At 41.4% G+C, this 20,474-nt stretch overlaps 1 protein-coding gene across 8 annotated transcripts in view; it reads right to left on the reverse strand.

Moving 5' to 3' along the window:
- Positions 1-19,458, reverse strand: part of atxn2 (ataxin 2) — a 28,195-nt gene extending 8,737 nt beyond the window's left edge. For 4 of the 8 annotated variants that reach the window (XM_068311541.1, XM_068311540.1, XM_068311537.1 and 1 more), the window contains exons 1-17: positions 18,961-19,458; positions 17,558-17,588; positions 17,229-17,288; positions 16,748-16,819; positions 15,466-15,631; positions 12,488-12,612; positions 12,221-12,312; positions 11,797-11,985; positions 7,295-7,467; positions 6,676-6,924; positions 4,921-5,106; positions 3,473-3,652; positions 3,192-3,299; positions 2,568-2,638; positions 2,098-2,450; positions 778-841; positions 526-672 (exon numbers count right to left, since the gene is read on the reverse strand). In XM_068311541.1, coding sequence (XP_068167642.1) covers positions 526-672; positions 778-841; positions 2,098-2,450; positions 2,568-2,638; positions 3,192-3,299; positions 3,473-3,652; positions 4,921-5,106; positions 6,676-6,924; positions 7,295-7,467; positions 11,797-11,985; positions 12,221-12,312; positions 12,488-12,612; positions 15,466-15,631; positions 16,748-16,819; positions 17,229-17,288; positions 17,558-17,588; positions 18,961-19,070 — 2,376 coding nt within the window. In that variant the 5' untranslated portion in view covers positions 19,071-19,458. The remainder of the gene's footprint in view (positions 1-525; positions 673-777; positions 842-2,097; positions 2,451-2,567; positions 2,639-3,191; positions 3,300-3,472; positions 3,653-4,920; positions 5,107-6,675; positions 6,925-7,294; positions 7,468-11,796; positions 11,986-12,220; positions 12,313-12,487; positions 12,613-15,465; positions 15,632-16,747; positions 16,820-17,228; positions 17,289-17,557; positions 17,589-18,960) is intronic. The other 4 variants (XM_068311542.1, XM_068311544.1, XM_068311539.1 and 1 more) reach the window with 2 other exon arrangements.
- Between the last annotated feature and the right edge of the window lie 1,016 nt (positions 19,459-20,474).

Consider the following 20,474-nt stretch of genomic DNA (forward strand, 5'->3'; position numbering starts at 1 on the left):
CAAACTGGACAAAAAGCTTCTTTTCACACATGTCGTGAGTTTGACTACAAAAACAAAGAATGAAGCTTCAAAGTCTTCAGTTCAACCCCAAGAGCCTTCATCAAAAATCTACTCAAAACTGGAGTCCTTCAAAATATTATTTTCATGATGTGTACAAAGTTTACAAACTCTTTCCTTTAAACATGTATATGGTAGTTATTACAGACATTTAAACAAACATTTTTTAAATCATTCTGATAAAGTCGGGAAGATGACATGAGATGATGAAGGAAGCATGCAATGCTTATCAAGGTATGAAAAGAAAACTACCAATAAATAAAAGCCTAAGACGCAAATGAGTGAATAAAAGAAATATGGAAAAGATCCAAAGCATTAGAGATAAATCAGGCAAAGGGAAAATGAGAATGATGCTGGGATGAGAGTGATGATCACTGTGACGGACGGCAATTCAGGATTTTGTTTTAATTAAATTTCAATACGATTCTCAGGGTGTTCTACTTCTTAGCATGCATGTGAGAATCTCACCTGCACTCCAGGACTGACTGGTGTGAGGGGATACATCTGGGGGAAGCAGACCGTCTGGCTGTAGACAGCCGGGGGCTGCTGCACCATGATGGAAGGGCTGGGCTGGCCCTGAGGTCGGGGAGGCGTTGGGGTGTTGGCTGGCTTGGGCTGGAGAAAGAACAAATAGTCACAGTCTGAGACCTCAGAAATATTCTTGTAACATCTTAGGTTTGTGGAATTTAAATTGTTCTGTCAGTACTTGGCCTTACTGACCTGTGTATTGAACCTGGGTTTGAATTCGTTAGCATTTGGGTTCAGGGTTGATTTTCTTACTTGACTGCAGGAGAGAGAAAAAACCCAGACAATCCAACAATGAACAAGGCAACTTGTAAAACAGGGACAGGTATTGAAGAGAGCTCCAAACATCACCATCTTGTCCACCAGCTGCTGCTCACTATCATCTTTGCTGTTGTTTTCTCAGGCTGTAGCTATAGCTACTGTAGTGTCTACACTACATTAGCTCATTAGAATGGTATTCAGCACAACATTCTGCCAAAGTGAAAATCTTGGAAATGCGTTTAGCAGTTTTCTGGGTTCTGCTGAAATTAAAAGAAGCTTCTAAAGGTGTTTAGAAGATAGCATGCTAATGTCAGTGAATACCTGCACCTGAATATCAGTGTTCTTTCTTCGTTTTATGTTGCTGTAAATACGTTTTGAAATATCTCAGTAAAATTCAGAATACATCTTAAAAATTTAAACTATAAAGTAGCACACCCTGACCCCCGGCCCGGCACCGGGCTGCACTGAAAGAATAGTTAACTTAAATTATTTCAGTTTAATTTACTATCTGATTCTGAACAATGTCTTGTTTTGGAAAATTACTGGATTCTCTCCTCCACTTCCATTTGTCCCCTTTTACGCTTGTCAACATGCTTGCCTGGATCACATGACTACCTTCTTAAAGGAGCTACTCCGGCCGCTAACACAGAATATACTACATTGAGCCTCCCAGCTAGTAAAACAAACATCTTTGGAAAGGTTTTTTGCGCAGGGTAAAAGACCCAATGAGGAGACAGAAGAAGAGCTTAGAACTTCAAAGAAAAAGAAAGCTACGAAGTACCAGTTTGTATGCTGGTTGTAACAATTTATTTTGTTGTATTTATCCGCCACACCTTAAAGGTTGATCTGTGAAAATATTGTCTGATGTTAAATGCATCTGTGACGCAAAAAGGGTCAGGAACCCCACTATAAGGGATCTGTCAGGAAATATTATATTTTTAGTTATGGCCAACGAAAAAGCTCAGCAATTTCCTAAAACAGCCGAGTCTGCAGGTTTTTTAAAAAAATTTTTTGTACTGAAGTACAACTAAATGTCCTCACTGGGGAATAGCTCAAGCGAATACATTCATACAGCGCAACAAGCCCAGTAATATGTTTTAATATTACTTTCATAGCAATTTAAATCAAAATAAATCAGGCTTTGATTATGCAGACTCAATTAGACAAGAGCAAGTCTATTTTTGATTGGATGTTGTCATAAGACCACCAGACGTCACATATTTGTACCATCTGTCCTGTAAACCTTGAACTCACTCTTGTACTGCCTCTTTTTTCTCCTCCTTCTCTTCCTGCTTGGATCCACTGAATGTACAAGTGGCCGTCGTCTGAACTCCATGTGATGTCACGTCCAGCCCCGCCCTCTTCTGCTCTGGGACTGAGAGCGATGGGGAGAGTGCAGCTGGGCTGCCAGGCTTACTGGTGTTGGTGGCGGTGACGGATGGAGCTGGGGTACCAGCAGCAATCACTGCACCACCCTCTTCATTTCCCTCCCGTCCAGCTGTGGGCAATTTGTCCAGGGGGAGGTCTTTAGTCTTGTCTGCTGACTCTCTGGGGGGCTTGGTCATAATCTGGTCAAAAGCTGAGTCTGAATTTGCACTTGACTGCAACTGAAAAGATGGGAGATGAAAATAAACCCAGAGGCACACACAAGCTGTAGAGCAGTCACAGAAAAGGAACGTCATTATGTCAGATTTTCATATTGTTCAAATGGAAGAGACACTTACCCTAAAATCTACACTAAATTTCTTTAAATTGTCTATCTGCTTTCTGTGGTCTGGTGCCATAGAAGCAGGTCCTGTCAGGTGAGAAGAGCAAAAAACATGACAAATGGTTGTAATCATTATTATATATATTAAGCAAGTTTCATTTCAACAGGAGCTGAATAATTTCATAATTTAGTTTTACATGTTATAACTGAAATAATATAGTTCTTTTGTTTCAAAAAGTACCTTATACAGTGACCCCTCATTACTCACGGTTACTGGGTTTTCAGGACCACCCGCGAAAACTGAAATTTTGCAATATAGCGACAATTTATTTTACTACTTACAGTAATTTAAACGTTCATGAACGTTCCCCATACTGATATTAAACCACCTTATATCTCTATGACCTTTTTCCACACTTTTAGACTGTTCAAAACACTTTTAAAGAAAAATATTTCTTTAATACACAAGTCCGCTGCGCCCACACGGATGCTGTCAGCCAATAGCATGCGCGTACGGTATCGCGTGTAGTGAAGCCGAGCATCTTGAAGCGCGAATAAGCAAGGGTCTGCTGTGTATATGAGTTTTTATCACGAGTGTTAGAAGTCTTCGATTTTTAGAAAACCCTGCTATCTGACGTACCTTTACAGACTGGTCTGGTGATACAAGGTGAACTGTCCAAGGGTTTGATGTTCTCTTTGTTTGCTGTAGGGGATGTTTGCCTCGTCTCCAGGACACGACACTCTTTTACTGTAGAGAAAAGAAAAATCATCTCCAAACATTGTAAACAGTGTCCTTGGAGGTGGCAGAACTTTCATTGAATAGACAAAAGCAAGTCCACTGTAATATGTCATATCACAGAGCAGCATTTTTTATTCTGTCAATGAATCCTGATGAAAAGGTTGTGTTGAATCTGAACTTACATTCTCCTGATGGAGATGCTACTGTGGTGGGGGTGGGGTTAGCAGCAGTAGGAGAGGAAGATGATGCTGGTGCAGCAGCGTTTTCCACAGGAATGGTTCCTGCCTGAGGTGACTGAAGGGAGGAAGAGCCAGAGGAGGCTCCACCTATACTGTTCTGTCGTGGTGATCGAGGTCTGTGAGCTATGGGGGGGAAGGAGACATTAGATTTTGCCGATTACATTGTTTGATGTCATTCAAAGATAGCCAACCAAGTAAAAAATAGAGGTTAGGGTTCCAAATGTACTTATGGTTAAAAGAAGATGCCAATTTAAGAGTACAGAAAGTACCCGACTTACGAACACATGTTCCGAGAGGCCTCTCAGAACCTGTTGTGTTTGTAAGCTGGGCATTGCATTTTAAAATATCTCTGCTGTACTAAATAAAGAAAATATTCATGACATATTGTAAGTGCAATTCAAAACCCATACCTTCCAATCTAAAATACAAGCAAACCTTGGTTTTTGAATGCTTTAGACATCGAACAAATCGGAATTCGACCAAAAAATTCAGAATTTTTTTGTCTTGGAAGTCGAACAAAATTTGGAAGTCGAACACGAAACAAACGCCTCTTTGGGACGACCGTGGCTCAGTGGTAGAGCAGGTTGTCCAATGACTTAAGATCGGCGGTTCGATTCCCGCTCCCACCGAGTCATTTGTCGTTGTGTCCTTGGGCAAGACACTTTACCCTCATTGCCTCCAGTGAGGCACTCGCTGGTGTGTGAATGTGTGATTGTTCCGCTGGTGGTCAGAGGGGCCGTAGGCGCAGATTGGCAGCCACGCCTCCGTCAGTCTGCCCCAGGGCAGTTGTGGCTACACACGTAGTTTACCATCCCCAAGTATGAATGAGGAGTGAATGAATAATGAATCTAATGTAAAGCGTCTAAGTGTCAAGAAAAGCGCTTTATAAATCGAATCTATCATTATTAGTTCTCGCGGCCAAGAGTGAGAAAAGTCGAGAGAAAATGTGACGGTAATGTGCTTTTTATTTTAGTTTACTGTATTCAATAGTTTTTCACTTAATTTGCCTTCCATTGCTTGTGGTGTGAGTTAAGGTACCGTAAAGTTCTGTCCAAAAGATGGTAACTCGTACCTTAGGTTAACCTGATTACGTCAATGTTTTTTTCTTCTTTCTTTCTTGTGTATGCTTCTTTCTTTTACATTTCTTTGTTATGTTTCATTACTATACAATTTGATGTATAAATGACACTATGAGATAACATTATGTCGAAAAAAGGTAGTTTTCTAGTGTCTTGGAATGGATTAAGACCATTTACATTATTTGTAATGGGAAAAATGTATTTGGAATTCGAACAAATCGGTATTCGAACAGCCTTCCGGAACGAATTGTGGTCGGAAACTGAAGTTTGCCTGTATCGCCATTATAGCATCACAAATATGAACCATTCTACCTCCACTAACTACAGAAGACCATGTCCCTCCAGAGGAGTTGTTCCTGTTTGGGGGAGTTGCCTGAACCTCTCCAGGAGCATTGTGGGAAATTAAGTCAACTCCCGGGGGGACTGTGGCGGTCCGGCATGGTGGCACTCTGTGAGCACGAGGCGTCCGCTGGGATTTTGGCGACATCCTGGGTGGACCTGGAATGCAGAGAGACAGTTGAAGATGGACACATCTCCACAGACAGACAGTGGAAGTGAGGTTGATACAGCTAGTTTTAATAAATCTGAGATAGTTCACTGACTTGGCAGATGTCACTATTTCACACCATTTCTGACATTTACTTGTCGCACTTGGATCTAACACAAGCAGTGCTGATAGCCGAGGATTCACCCGATGGTCAAACAAGCTGTGTTCAGGTAAGTACAAATCCACATGGATTATATTAGTGTCTCATTCCTGAACAGAGTAACTTTGTGCACAATGTTTTTTGTTTTTTTTGAGTAGATTAATTCTCTTTTGAAGCAAAAGTATTCTTGAGGAAACAAGAAACTTAACCCATATGATGAAATCTGTTTTTTTAGACGTACTGTTGCTGTACTCATTGCGCGCATCTCGTTTCCTCGACATCTGTAACTATTAAGGTCACTAGTAGAATTATCAACCACATTTCATAAGTACTGTTTAATGCACTAAATCACTTGTGTGACTTCACCTGGATGACAAACCTATTTGATATACATTTTATGTCTTTATTACCTAATTACACAGCAGAAATGCCAATTATAGTAATTTAATGTTCATAGTGCTGTCACATTGCTTTGACCATATCTACATTCCTCTGACCATTGTCTCTTACGTAATAAGTTTGATTTAAAAACTATATCCAAGTCCTGCCATAAAACCTTCAAAAGACAAAACGTCTTCAGTGATTATACTTAAACATAAGACTTAAATATGACATCACACAACAATGCAATTTTATGACATGCAAGTTAGTAAAACATTTTAAAAAAACCTCAAAAACACACCACACATTTCAAATCAGTCACTTGAAGTGAGAGATGAGAAAGATGGAAAGAAGAGGTGGTGATGTGAAACACACGTCTGAAGAACTGACTGTCTTGGAGAGTTTGTGTGAAGTGCTTCTCAAAGTTAATGTTAAAGGTAGTGGTGAGTTTTGCTCAATCTACTCAAGCTGGGTTCCTGCTAATGGTAAAGAAATAATGTATATAACCTCAACCTCACTAATTTACTAGGATCTGATTTTTGATGTCCCCCACTGCTAAATGCTCTAACTTTGCAACTCTGCAGCAATGTAGTCTGTTGAGCGTCATCAGGGATTCAACAAGTATAAAACTATTAAGGCACAAAAGATTAACAGCAGGATGGTAGAAAAGCTCTGGGTGTTTTTGGTGCCGTAACACTTGCTGACTAGAAAGCACAACACACACAGTGGTGCACCCACATGCCGAGGTGAAACCGCCTGCTGCACTGACAGAAATTCAATTTAGTAGCTTGCAAAAGACTCAAAACAAGTTGGTTTTTCTGAAAAAAACAAATACGACCCTAAATCAATGTGAAGAAGCTGTTTCACCTATTTGTGTTGTTCTCTACTAGACCTGAGCAAATTTATTTTGGAAAGTAGTTTCATTATTTTGTTTTGAAGGCATCATTAGAGCTAACACGGAATTAATTTTAGCTGAGCTCACTCCATCCTCATTCTACTCATGCCTTTGCCCAGGTCTACTCCCCACTCATGTGGGTACCTTCAGAAGACATGCGTTTGGGCAGAGTGGAGGCTGGCGACGAGGGCCCGTGGGGCAAAAAGGAGGTTGAGGAGGAGGGATAAGAGGAGTGAGATGAATGAGAGGGAGGCCTGGAAGGTCGAGAGGGGGGTCTGGAGGGTGGCCTGGTGGGCGTGGTCGCCCGAGGAGGCAGGGAGGAAGGACCAGACTGGTAACGGGAAGGGGGGCGAGAGGAAGGAGACGGACAGGGTGAGGGCCAGTGGGATGAACCTAAAAGAGGGACAAACGATAAAAGGATGACAACCAGCAGATGACAACTAGTTAAAAGTGGGGAAAACAAAGATGTAGCAGGAATAAAAAAACTGGCAGATGATTAACAAATATGAGAAAGAATAACAAGGTGAGAAAAACATTACTTAACAAATGCATGGAATGATTTAACAGCAACAGAAAATATGAAAGCCAAACGATTTATATTAGTTGACGAGTAGAAGATAAATCTACCTCTACCATTACAGCAACAAACTAAAAAAACCCCAATGCAGCTCTGTGTAAGAAATATGTTACATATATATCTGTGTAGGGTGCAGCAAACGTCACACCTTTGGTGTGTGTGTGTGAGTGTGATGTTAAAACGTACCTCCATTAACCACCCGCTGCTCAGCCCCAGAGCTGGGACTGTAGTCGTGAAGTCCTTGTCGAGGAGCCGAGGGTCCCGAGGAGTTCTGAGCAAGACGAGCTGAATTCTGTCGTCCGGGACCCCAAGACATGGCCTCCCTGTTCCTCTGACCTGGGGGAATGTACTTATTCTCTCTTGGCACACATAAAGACACAAACACAGACAGACCAAAAGCACAGTTACAAACTACAACTAAGGCAGTCAGAGATTGCAACATCCCGCGACTTACCGACCTACTTTCAGGGTAGGTTAGGGTACCCTGAAAGTAGTACCTGACTAGTAGGTCAAAGCACTGACAATTACAATACATCACAGCTTTGAAGCGGGATGTAACAACTGTCAAGATAACATTTGACTACAGTATTTTCCACACTATAAGGCGCACTGGACTGTAAGGCGCACCCGCAATAATTTGTTTGTTCTATAATTTATTTAATATATAAGGCGCACCGGATTATAAGGCGCACACAATAAAAAAATATCTTTTTTTGGATAAACTGCAGCGGCTGTAGTTGCGCAATCCGTCCACTAGATAGAGCCGCGCTGCTCAGGCAGTCATGATTGCATTCATGACTTCCTGACTACTTTTGAATGGCCCCTATTGTTATGTCAATAAGCCATTCTGAGCCTCATCAAGGAAACCTGATCACTTGGTCACATTGCCATCTTAGAAAGAAGTCAACACGCATATTTAAAAAATCTGACATTAAAAACTGGTTAAATTCAATACGAGTGTAGTCAGTGCGAACAGAGTGGATTATTTCCTGATCTGAAGTTCAAATATCGATAGTTCGATATTTAAGTTCCGACGTTAGTCTTTGTTTATTAATTGGAAAAGGTCTGACTTACTGCCGGCAATGCGAACCAAGCTCTGGCTTCGGTCATACAAGGACCAGACAGCCTTCAGCAAAGGGCCCCGAACCCCATACTCCCGAAGCACTCCCCACAAGATACCACAAGGGACATGATTGAATGCCTTCTCCAGGTCCACAAAAAACATGTGGACTGGTTGGGCAAACTTCCATGAACCCTCGAGCACTCGATAGAGAGTGTAGAGCTGGTCCAGTGTTCCACAAACCTCCTGTTCCTCCTGAATCCGCGGTTCGACTATCGGTCTAATCCTCCTCTCCAGTACTCTGGAATAGACTTACCCCGGGAGGCTGAGGAGTGTGATCCCCCTATAGTTGGAACACACCCTCCGGTCCCCCTTTTTGAAAAGAGGGACCACCGCCGCGGTCTGCCAATTCAGAGGTACTGTCCCTGACTGCCATGCAATGTTACAGAGACGTGTCAACCATGACAGTCCATGCACATCCAGAGAATTGAGGTACTCATGGCGAATCTCATCCACCCCCAGTGCTTTGCCACCAAGGAGTTTGGCAACCACCTCGGTGACTTCAGCTTGGGTGATGGACGAGTCCACCTCTAAGACCTCAGCCTCTGCTTCCTCTGTGTAAGACATGGCAGTGGGATTGAGGAGATCCTCGAAGTATTCTTTCCACCGCCCAACAATATCCTCAGCCGAGGTCAGCAGCTCTCCGCCTCTACTGTAAACATTGTTGGCTGTGCACTGCTTTCCCCTCCTGAGGCGCCGAATGGTTTGCCAGACTGTCTTCGAGGCTGACTGATAGTCTTCCTCCATGGCCTCTCCGAACTCCTCCCAGACCCAAGTTTTTGCCTCCGCGACTACTCGAGCCGCAGTACGACTGGCTTGCCTGTACCCGTCATCTGCCTCCGGAGTCCTACAATTCAATAAGACTCGATAGGACTCCTTCTTTAGCTTGACGGCATCCCTTACTTCCGGTGTCCACGACCGGGTTCGGGGGTTACCGCCGCGACAGGCACCAGAGACCTTGCGACCACAGCTCCGAGCAGCCGCTTCGACAATGGAGGTGGAGAACATGGTCCTCTCTTGACTCAATGTCCCCAGCCTCATGCGGGATCTGGGAGAAGCTCTCCTGGAGGTGGGAGTTGAAGACCTCACTGACAGAGGGTTCTGTCAGACATTCCCAGCAGACTCTCAAAACACGTTTGGGCCTGCTGAGTCTGTCCGGCCTCCTGCTCAGCCAGTGGATCCAACTCACCACCAGGTGGTGATCGGTTGACAGGTCTGCATCTCTCTTCGACCCAGTGTCCAACACACGTGCTCGAAGGTCTGATGATACAACAAAATCAATCATCGACCTCCGGCTTAGAGTGTCCTGGTGCCATGTGCACTTACGGACATCCCTGTGGCTGAACAATGTGTTCGTTATGGACAAACTGTGACTAGCACAGAAGTCCAATAACAGAGCACCACTCATGTTCAGATCTGGGAGGCCGTTCGTCCCAATCACCCCTTTCCAGGTCTCAGTGTCATTGCCCAAGGAGGAGTCCCTAAGGAGAACAATTGAATCCCCAGTCGGAGCACTATTCAGTACTCCTCCCTAGGACTACAAAAAAGCTGGGTATTCCGCACTGCCATTTGGCCCATAGGCCCATTTCGTTCACCGGGGTCAACTCCAACACATGACGGCTGAGCTGTGGGGCCACAAGCAAGCCCACACCAGCCCGTCGCCTCTCACCTTGGACAACACCAGAAAAGTGGAGAGTGCAGCCCCTCTCAAGGGTTTGGATTCCAGAGCCCAAGCTGTGGGTGGAGGTGATATCTAGTCGGTACCTCTCAACCTCCCTCACAAGCTCTGGCTCCTTTCCCCCCAGCGAGGTGACATTCCACGTCCCTAGAGCTAGACTCTTTGTCTGGGGATTGGGTCGTCGAGCCCCATGCTGACAACTGCCACCCAATCCACACTGCACCCATCCCCGACAGTTTCCTTGGCGGGTGGTGAATCCACCAGAGGTTGGGCCCACGTTGTCCTTTCGGGCTGAGCCCGGCCAGGCCCTGTGGGCAGAGGCCCGGCTACCAGGCGCTCGCATACGAGCCCCAACCCGGGCCTGTCTCCAGAGTGGGGCCCCGGTTGCGCCATACCGGGCGACGTCACAGTCCTTGATTTTGTACTCATCATAGGGTTTTTTATGCTGCTCTTCGTCTGGCCCGTCACGCAGGACCTGTTTGCCAAGGGAGACCCTAGCAGGAGCGTAAAGCCCCTGGCAACATAGCTCCTGGGATCATTCGGGTAACTCTAACTTCCCCACCACGATAAGGTGGCAGCTCTCGGAGGAGAGCTTAAAAGTCCTTCAGATATAATTCTGCCATGTTGGATAAGCATAGTCATGGATATGTCTGGAACTGTGTAAAATGTATAAATAATATTGGGGAATATCAAGCAAAGTAAATTATATAAGTATATATATTTGTCTATTTTGAATTCTTTCCTACCTGTGGACAACATCAGCTCTGGTGATAAACTCTCTTTTTATATCACGGCACAGAGGAAAGTGTACGTCTACTCATGCAGGAGAGGTTCACTAACTACAGCTCAGCCCGGGAAGGAACTTCAGTTTTCACTTCCTGAAAAGGTTTATCAGTTCAGGAAGTTCAGTCCAACACCACAGTTCAGTGGAAAACCCAGAGTTCCTGCTCACAACGAGATCTGTGATTTATCCCGAATGACAATGGAAAGAGATACCGATGTTGATGAGATGACAAATCCCTGGGATATGCTAAATCAAATGTATCTGCATGAATAAAAGTTTTCATCTTGAAATAATCGTCAAAATTTGTCATAAAAAACAGCTTGAACATGTCAAATTTAGTTAGCAAGATTTACTCTTACACTATGGAAACAACCTCATCAACACAATTTAGGCAGCGCCTTTATTACAAACCCCCAAAATCATAATTTTACACAGAAACTTGTATATATACACTAGCATTTATATATATATATCTGTTCTGTTAAAATGAAGAAAGGAGTAATTGCTATTCTTTAAGGATCGAGACGACACTCTCCAACAACAGACTAATCATAACACAACAAGACACATTGATTAAAAGTGGTCAATGTTGTCGTGTGAATGATACAACAGCATTTGGGTCATTTTAGACTGGGACAGTCTTCACACATTTGCAGATTTAAATCCGATTTATAAAGTACTGCTGATTTGGCTCCAGATCCTCTGGCAGAGTTCATCAGCCAAAGACACAGCTCTGAGCGTGTCACTTGAGGCTCTCTCAGAGGTGATTGTTTCATTCCTCTGCGCAGGAGAACTTTCAGTAAGTCGGCCTGGTCAGTGAGGAGCGCTAGTGAGTGGAACTCATTACCTGAGGTGAATAAACTACTTACAACATGAAAGGTCTTCACAAAAAACTTGAAAATGTGGCTTATCAACACTAGCCTTCTGGCTAATTCTGGCTTTTTTTAACCATGTATAATCATGTGTTTTATGAAATTGTATTGTCTCCTTTAAAATAAACTAAAAACTAAAACCAAACATTGATACCATAATACTGATGTAATTTCAAGACCTGCCATCACACAAGTAGCGTGTTTTGCCTGCTCGTGTGTGTGTCGTGGTCTCACCTGCTAATTGTGTGAGACTCCCTTTCTCCTCGCACCACAGCGGTATATTTCTCCTCTTCAGATCGTTCATCGTTCTCCAGCGCTACGCGGGCCTTGTACGTGGCACTGGCCTCGATCTCCTCCGCCAGCTGGGCAGCACGAGCCTCCCTCTTAAGGAACTCTTCTGAGTTGTCCCGTTCCAGGGGGACCCTGAAAGAGATCAGGAAGTACACGTCAGACATGAGCAGCAAGGCAAGAGATGGAGTAAGGAACTTTTGAATTATAGTAGTAACTCCCATGACAAAAATGAATTAGCACTGCAATTTTAAAAGAATGAGACAAGCACAGGTCAAACAGAAATATTAATATTTCATTGTATAGCCTTAAAGAAACATGTAAATACATTTTAAGCTGAATGTGTTATAAAAGGAAGACAGAAGCTTACGTATATGTGGACAGACTGCTGTCATACGTAGACAAGACGCCATACTTCTCCTCGTTGTACTTAAACATGTCATTGGGGTCCCAGCCGTTCGACTGATATGAAGAGAGAAAAATTTACAGCTGGCCCATAAATAATTACCCCTGGTGTGATTTAGATGGTTACACCCATTGTAAACCTGCACCACTGTCTAAATATTTATGAAGGCCAGTATGGATTCCACTCATGTTCTCTTACGTGAATCACTGCGTGTGCCACCTGTTCCCTTACCACATCTGTATCAAGAGATTCGAGGCTGTCAGAGTTACGGGTCTCTCCTCCATCCCAGGGCTCTAGATCTTTCTCTTTATGTTCACCATTGATCCTACTGCTCACTGCAGCGTCTGTGAAGTTGTCTGCGGCACATAAAGAAAGTATATTTATGTATGTCCTTTGGACCTGGCACACATATTCTATACACACCACGAACCTCATTCTGGTACACGGTCATGCTTGTGCAGAACGACTCAAAAACTTCCTCTATAAGCTCTCAGAGCAAAGTTCTATATGGGAAAGAAAATTAGCTATCTATTAGTTTAAACTGAGTTTGTTAAAACCAACAAGGATAAAAGTGTGGTCAGCATGAACCAGAATATGGAAGCAGACAAGATTGGGATAATTAAAGACCCTGATTACTTCTCACAAAATAATTTGCAGTAATCCTTCACATATTCACAATTCAAGATGCCCGGCTTCACTAAATCGCAGAATTTAGTATGTAGTCATGTAATACCGTATGCGCATGCTATTGGCTGACAGCATCCGGAAGTGGACTGCGCTCCAAGACTCACAGAATGCAGCGCACTACCCTGTATTAAAGAAACACTTTTCTTTCTTACAAAAGAGCTTTAAACAATCTATAAGCGTTTGGAAAAAGGTGGTTTAGTATCAGTATGGGGAGGGTTCATAAACATTTAAATTACTGTACTGTAAATAATAGTTTGTCGTTAATCGCAGGATTTCATTTTTTGCGGATGGTCTTGGAACGCATTAACCGCCAGTAACGAAAGTTTATTGTATTTCAGTTTTGAAACGATATTTTCAGATAGAGAAATTAGAAATGAGAGAAAATAAGAGTGTACAATACTTTTACCATTCTTCATTTATTAATCAATGCTAATGGCAATATTTTTGAAACACAAAATAAATATAAATAAATATGTGAGTGTGTGTTATGTCTAAGGAAAACAAAGACTTCTTTGGTTGAATCAACTAAACCATTGCACAGCTGTGCAAAAAACCCACACTTCTTATACCCTCTATTGAAAATAAATCTCACCTTCCCTTTGCCCTGCTCAGACTCCTTGAAATGGCACCAATGACTACATTTAATCAACCTAACTTATCGTAGAATATAAATGCATTTCTTGACAATTCCAGAAAACCAGGGAATCGACTGAGTAGCACCATAAAAATAAGCCTGAACAACTTTAGCAGAGGTGGTTTACTTAGCTTAAAAAATACAATCAATTACATTACCTCAAGCACTTCAGGGCCAAATCCAATAAAACTTCGGACAAAACTATGTTTTACCACGAAAGTTAGATTAAGAGGTGCGGGTGTTTCATGATTTCATGAGTCATAGTCCAGCACAGTCTTCTGTTTTCTATCAAATCCTGATTTGAAGTAAACTTGGATTTAGTGATTTCATTTAAATTTTGGTGACTCAGGAGGACTCCAGATAATTAAAATAATGCTTGAATTACACAAGTGGATATTACACAAAAACTTTGGAACAACCCTCCGTCTTCTACGAATGATTCTACGAAGATTCTGGCTGGACATATCCAGGGCCCCGGTTGTCCTTGGCATTTCCCATAATAAAATATTGTATATTTTAGAAAATATAACTTCATGAATTATAGATTGAAATTCCTAAATGAAATTAAAATTTGTGTTTGGTTTAAAATGAATAACCTTTTAGTGTGAATTTATTAACATCAACATTTTACATTATTAACTTTAGATTTTTTAAACAACCATCAAAAATAACGCCACATGAAGGACTTTATTTCCAAAGCCATCACCAGGATGGACTATAATAGTTTTTACATCTTGAGCTTTGTTTTCACATAATTAATCTAGCCTCTGAGGTTCCAGCCTCTAACCCATGTCCCTTTTTTCATTTATTCAGTTGGTTCTAAACAGAAGAGAACATGTACAAAAATAATTAAATAATTAAAACCCTCATGTCCAGCGAATTCCTTGATCACCAGGAGGACTCCCTCTTAGAGCTTTATGAGCAAAACATTGTGAAATTTAACAAATTTCTATATGATTTTAAAAAGTGGAACCACTGCTTAATAATCTCTGTCTATCGAAATGCAATCTGAATTGTTTTTACCAGTTCATAAAAAAAAGAATCCTACAGGTCACGACAAATAAGATAAAGAAGATGAAGAAGACTCATTCGGCACTTATTGAGTGTCCTTGCTGGATCAGGGCAACCTTCAGACCAATGAATAACTCAAATGAGCCTTCAGTGACTGGTCAGTCAGAGCACACCGAAGACTGAAGTTGTGGTAAAGCTCTTGTGACATCAAAGTAGTGAATACAGACAAAAAAAGATCACTATGCTACGTGTGTGCACTGCTGGCCATTCAGTCTGGTATGTGCAACAAATACAAAGAGGCAGACTAGCCCGGTTCAATTTCACAAACATTTACTATGTACAAGAGCATAAGCCTGTAATGCGACGCACGCTGAACGTCTGCAGGACACATTTTAGGTATCTGTTTTCATTAAGCCCACAAACCACAACCACCCTGAACTCTCAGACAAAGGCAATTATCACCTCTACAGGCCAACAGACATTTTCTCAATACAGATATGAGTGCAGCAGCGTATGACTAGTACGCAGGACAGGTCTATGGGTAAATAGTCTTTTGCTTACTTTAAAAATGAAGAGCAAACTGTACTTGACACAATTAAACATTTTTTTAAAAAAGGTAATTAGAAGAGCAGGGAGGGGCCTTCTTCACCTGAGCAAATCTCTCGTGAGTTGTGTACAAAAAATTTTCAAGGATTCATGCCACCTGCCAGAGAGGTGATTGTTCATCATGTGGCACCTTACACGTTAGACTGTTATATCAAATGCAACCAGCTGGGGAGCAGTCATGTGTGCAGTAGGAGTTATCATCTAAACCCAAGATACCCAGTTTCAAAATACAGATGTCAAATATACAGGTACATCAAGAAAGTTTATGTACCTATATATTCAGTACCTTTCCTGGCAAAATTCAGGTCTACATCTTGGAAGGTCACCACTACAACATCTGAGGCCTTGAAGATGATGCTCTCCACAATATCCTCTTTCTTGGGGATTATACTTGGCTCTGGGTTCTTTCTGTGGGCAGCGTCCAACACCAGGTCACACTGAGAGAGAGTTATGGGAAACAGAATTAAATACAAATCCAAAGTAAAGACTGAAATAGTCAAGACAAAGGTGAGAAAATAAATAAATCAAGGGAAAACTAAACGAGCAGAGTAGTTGATGAGTAGACACTAAAATGAAGAAATGGGTAGATAAGGACTTGGTCAATTAAAAGCTGCAACTAGAAGCCCCCCTTTAAATTTTGTGTCAACATGCATACACAGAGGTTTGACTCACACCCCTTAATGGAGTTCTGTTAATTTATGGCACCACTGTCAGAGGAGCTTATGAATTCAGCGAGAAAAAAATCCAATTTTCTAAAAACAACTTATACTAATTATGTATTACACTAAATCCAGAATGATAACATGGGAGAACATTGGTGGAGAGGGGCCTGCAGCATTACATTTATGCATATATTATGTTACATAAACTAAGAAATAAAAACACTGATGAAACATTTTGACTTCTTTTATTACTGAATTAATATTGATATTGTGAATTTGTTTGTCTTCAGTGCAGTAGAAATCAGTCACAATGCCCTAATAAAGAGGGAAAGGAATGCAGTTGTGATTACATCAGTGTTTGACTGTTCAGCTTTCACACACTGTCGTAATAAAAGTCAAGTCCAATACTTTGTTTTGGCCTCAAAACAAAGTAGTGTGTCTGTCTGTGCAAGGGCAGTAAATTCAATTCCTTTTGATGTATCCTTCCAGCCTACCTCATCTTTTTTTATAAAACAAAAATATCAACCCTGTAAACACTACAGGTCTGCCTTTGAAAATAAATCATGAACAAAAGTTAAAACTGAGTCTTGTTTTTTGAACTGGACAGGAAATTGTACCATAGCTCAGGTTCACCTTTGATTTGTTAACCTCTCCCACAGGAGCGAGGTAGAAGACTTCAACCTAAAAGGGAGGATGGTGGATCAAATACCTCTCTTCCTTAAAAGGAGAGAGTGAAAGGAGGATATTTGTCTAAACCACCTCAAGGGTGTAGCAGGTATTGAGTGCTGGTTAGACACTTTTCCCACTTAAGTTCAATCATTTTACAGCTACAGAGCTCTAACTCAATACTGGTAGCTACAAAGAACATTGCAGTGCTTGTGTATTCCTTACCTCTGGACCATATGTCTTAAATACTCCTTCATAGATTGCTCCGTTTTTTACTTTCAGTTCACACTTGGCCCCCTAAAAATAAATAGGCATGTTATTACTCACCGTATGAAGAGTCAATGTCGATTTGTACAATTTAAAAAAAAAACAAGTCCAGAAACCCATCTGCTGTGAAACAGATAGATGATTGATCACACTCAGCTTTGTTTATGCAACCGGCTGTCCCCTAAAATCACACAGGCTTTCTTTGTACCACAGTTGACATTTTGAAGAAATAGAATGTGGCAAAAGACAGACTGCAGCACATATTGCCGTGAAAAATTTATTTGGAGAAGCCATGATTCATGTGGTGGTTTCAGTCACTATTTCTTAACAGTGCTCATTTTTCTATTCATTATTTTTCCTGTGTGATTTATCCAAGGACATACTGGATGCCTGCAAAATCCTCTCTGAAGCCAACAAGACAAAAATGTAATAAACATACCACCACTGAAGTCAAGACATGGACCATCCTCATATTTGCATATACACCATTGAAAATGACCTAAAGAAATAAATACAGAGTTAACCGAACCTGTGTTCAATTCCATTCTAATAAACTACTATATAAACTCATTTTCAACCACTACATTAAAATGTCTGAATTTTAACTAACTACATTCTTCATTAATACTATGTATGTAATGTAAATGACTGGACAGAAAGAATATTGAAGAACTCTTCCAGTATGATGATTTTCAAAAAGTAGATTCCTCTGTTTTAACAAAATACATCACTTTTTCTACTGACTTTTAGGGTGAACCTACTACTTACTGCAGCAGGACCTTTACCACTGTGTCTCCCCCTGGAAGAAAAAAAAGGCAATGTTTTTAGTCTAATCGTTAGGGTTAAATTCCTTGCTTGCATACTGAAATAAAGACCTCTGAGAGGGAATTAATCATCTCAGGAGGTGGTAGGGTGGATGCATTGTCATTGTACATATTAAATAGGAAACTTGAGAATCCTCATTATGGCAAACTTATCAATTCTATAGTGAAATGTCTTAGAAGCGTAACTTATGCCATATGAGTGCGCCATATATTCTGAAATTTACAAGATTCCACAATATTGCCTGCAAAACACTCAGTGGCAAGCTTGATATTTTTTCAAGCATGTCCTAAAATGCACTCTACACACCAGCTGACACACAGCCAGGTTGGATTCCACTTCCACACTACCTATATTGTATTTTGTAGTAAATAGGTAATGGGTTAATTTAAACAACACTAGCCGTGCCAAACTGGAACATGATCTTGTTTTAGTCTAAAATGCCAAAACCTTTTATTACAATATATTCACACTGCTCTGATTGAGGAACGCCATCGGAGTGTTCTGTTCTAGTGATCAGTGGGTAGCACCCCGACAAAATGAACACTATTGGAATTCATAACACGCAGTCAGCGCATACACTGAGTATTTTAGCTTTATCGTAGGACGACATGCACAGGAATGTCATGCTCCAAGGACATCGTTTCACATGAGCAGCGACACGGGTGGGAAGCCTCGCCTAGGAGTCCCCATTCTCCCCGTCTCCACGCTCGCCCCTTTTCTCGTGTGCCCACACGCTTCACATCCTTTTCTTAGTAAACTCGTTGCAGCGATATTGCAGCAACGTACAGGGCTACATGAAAATCAGCTGAACGTCAACGCATCTCCCTTACTCCTGTTGAAAAGTCACCAGGCAATTCCGTTAGCCAGGCGTAATAACTGAATGAAGCAAGTGTACTGAATGACAAGCATGGGTTGACAAACAGCCAATTAAAGAATAAAATGACTTCAATCTGATAGTAAAGAGATATCAACAAAATTAGCAGGTAGCTACGTGGCTGTACACGTGCAATCAATTTTGTCCACCTCATCGCGTCTTAAATCAGAGACCACATATGATTCAACGTGAATTGGAGGTAAGGTCGAAGTTGCAGCAGCACTGAAGCCAGCAGGCAGGCAGGCCTCGCTAGCTAAACAGCAACGGTATGCTATGCAGCCAACATGTCGCAAGGCCCGTGTACCTGTTTAAAACACCCAACTTATCCATGAGTTTTGAACCACTTAACAGAAATGTCATCTCTCAAAACTTGTACAGTTGAAAATGACTGTATTCAAGTACTTAGACCTGGTCAAATTTATCCTCATTTGTGTGTTTTAATTCGTTATGTTAACGTTTAAATTTCACAGACCTGCCCAGATTCTGCCTTCCACCGCCGCTTCCTCCCGCACCGGAGGCGGCGGCACCAGCGGTGCTGCCACCACCGGGCTTGCTACGATTTCCACCGGCCTTCATTGACATTGCGATCCCATAAACGAAATCTTCTTCAAAAGACCTTCTTCAAACCACAACTCCTTGACGACGACGCGGTGTATGTTTGTGTGACAGTTCGCTGAAGTTAGTGATGCAAAGGTCTTTGCTAGCTTTCAAGCTAATGTCAGCGTGCTTCTTGGAAGAAGATGCTATGCTATGAAGCTAGCTAGCTACCTAATTTAGCAATCTGTACAATTCCTATTAAAACAGAAATAAACCATATTATATAAAAGACAACATGCACCAGTCACTCTTGCAAAATAAACATGTGTGTTACACCTCTTGTCAGTTTATGTAATCCTAACAAAAAAACCGAATATCTCAAAATAGGGTTTAAGTTAAGCTATCACGGGATCTTTCCGTTGCTAACAGCGAAAAGACCAAAACAGTCTGAAAGGGGACAAAAAACAGCGGAGGGATATATGAAAAGGCGTAACGCCACATAATGTATGGCGAAATGGCACTACAGTCTGTTCTTCTAAAGCCACCAACCTACTAAAATGACATACTTTGTCATATTTAATCTACATTGCCGAAAATGAACACGCATATACTTACTGTAATAATATATTACACCTACAACATGGAACTACTTTCAGGAAGTCGATGGATCCACAGTCGCTGTTTTGTGGTATCCACGTGAGCCGGAGAACACACTACATACACAGAAGCACTTGCATCCAAACATAAGACTTTAAAACTGCTGGTGTGTGTTTGAAAACTACACATTAGACATGACAATATGACTGTCCGCAGTAATGGATGCCTATGTTATGACTCCCCTTAATTTGTACAAATAATTGGTCCAGATTAACGGATATAAAAGGTTAAATACTCGGAGTTTGTTGCACAGGTAAACAGTATGTGCAAAACACAAATCGATGATTCGTTCGAACGAGATAAAAAGTTGCTCATAGAATACATTTATTCCCAGAACAAGACATTACACGTCCGGCTCCTGATAACATTAATTTTTCCTCGTATATGTATTCTGTTTCTATCTTAACATGAACGTTTAGTATGATGTTATGATGCTTTGATTTTCTTTCCACATAATTATCTAATGAGTTGTTAAAGAATACACAAAATGCCATGAAATTCACCATTTGTAAATAACGTACAGTTTAGTGTCTACATTACCTTGGCTTACAAAAATTTACAATAAAATTGTTCCAACGGACTTTTTTTCAATAAAGAACGAAGAAGAAATAAACATTTTTCTAAATGGAACTTGATCTTTTGAAGCTGTAATCTTTCAGGAAAATAGAATGCAAAGTATTTTTAGAATAGGGAAATCATAGTTCATTTATTATCCAATTTACCCATTTTGCCAGACACGTTCAGTATTTGTAAATAAAGTGTTTGGGGGGAAAAAAAGGAAACCGGGACTTT

The sequence above is a fragment of the Antennarius striatus genome, chromosome 3, assembly GCF_040054535.1.
Source record: "Antennarius striatus isolate MH-2024 chromosome 3, ASM4005453v1, whole genome shotgun sequence".
NCBI lineage: Eukaryota > Metazoa > Chordata > Actinopteri > Lophiiformes > Antennariidae > Antennarius > Antennarius striatus.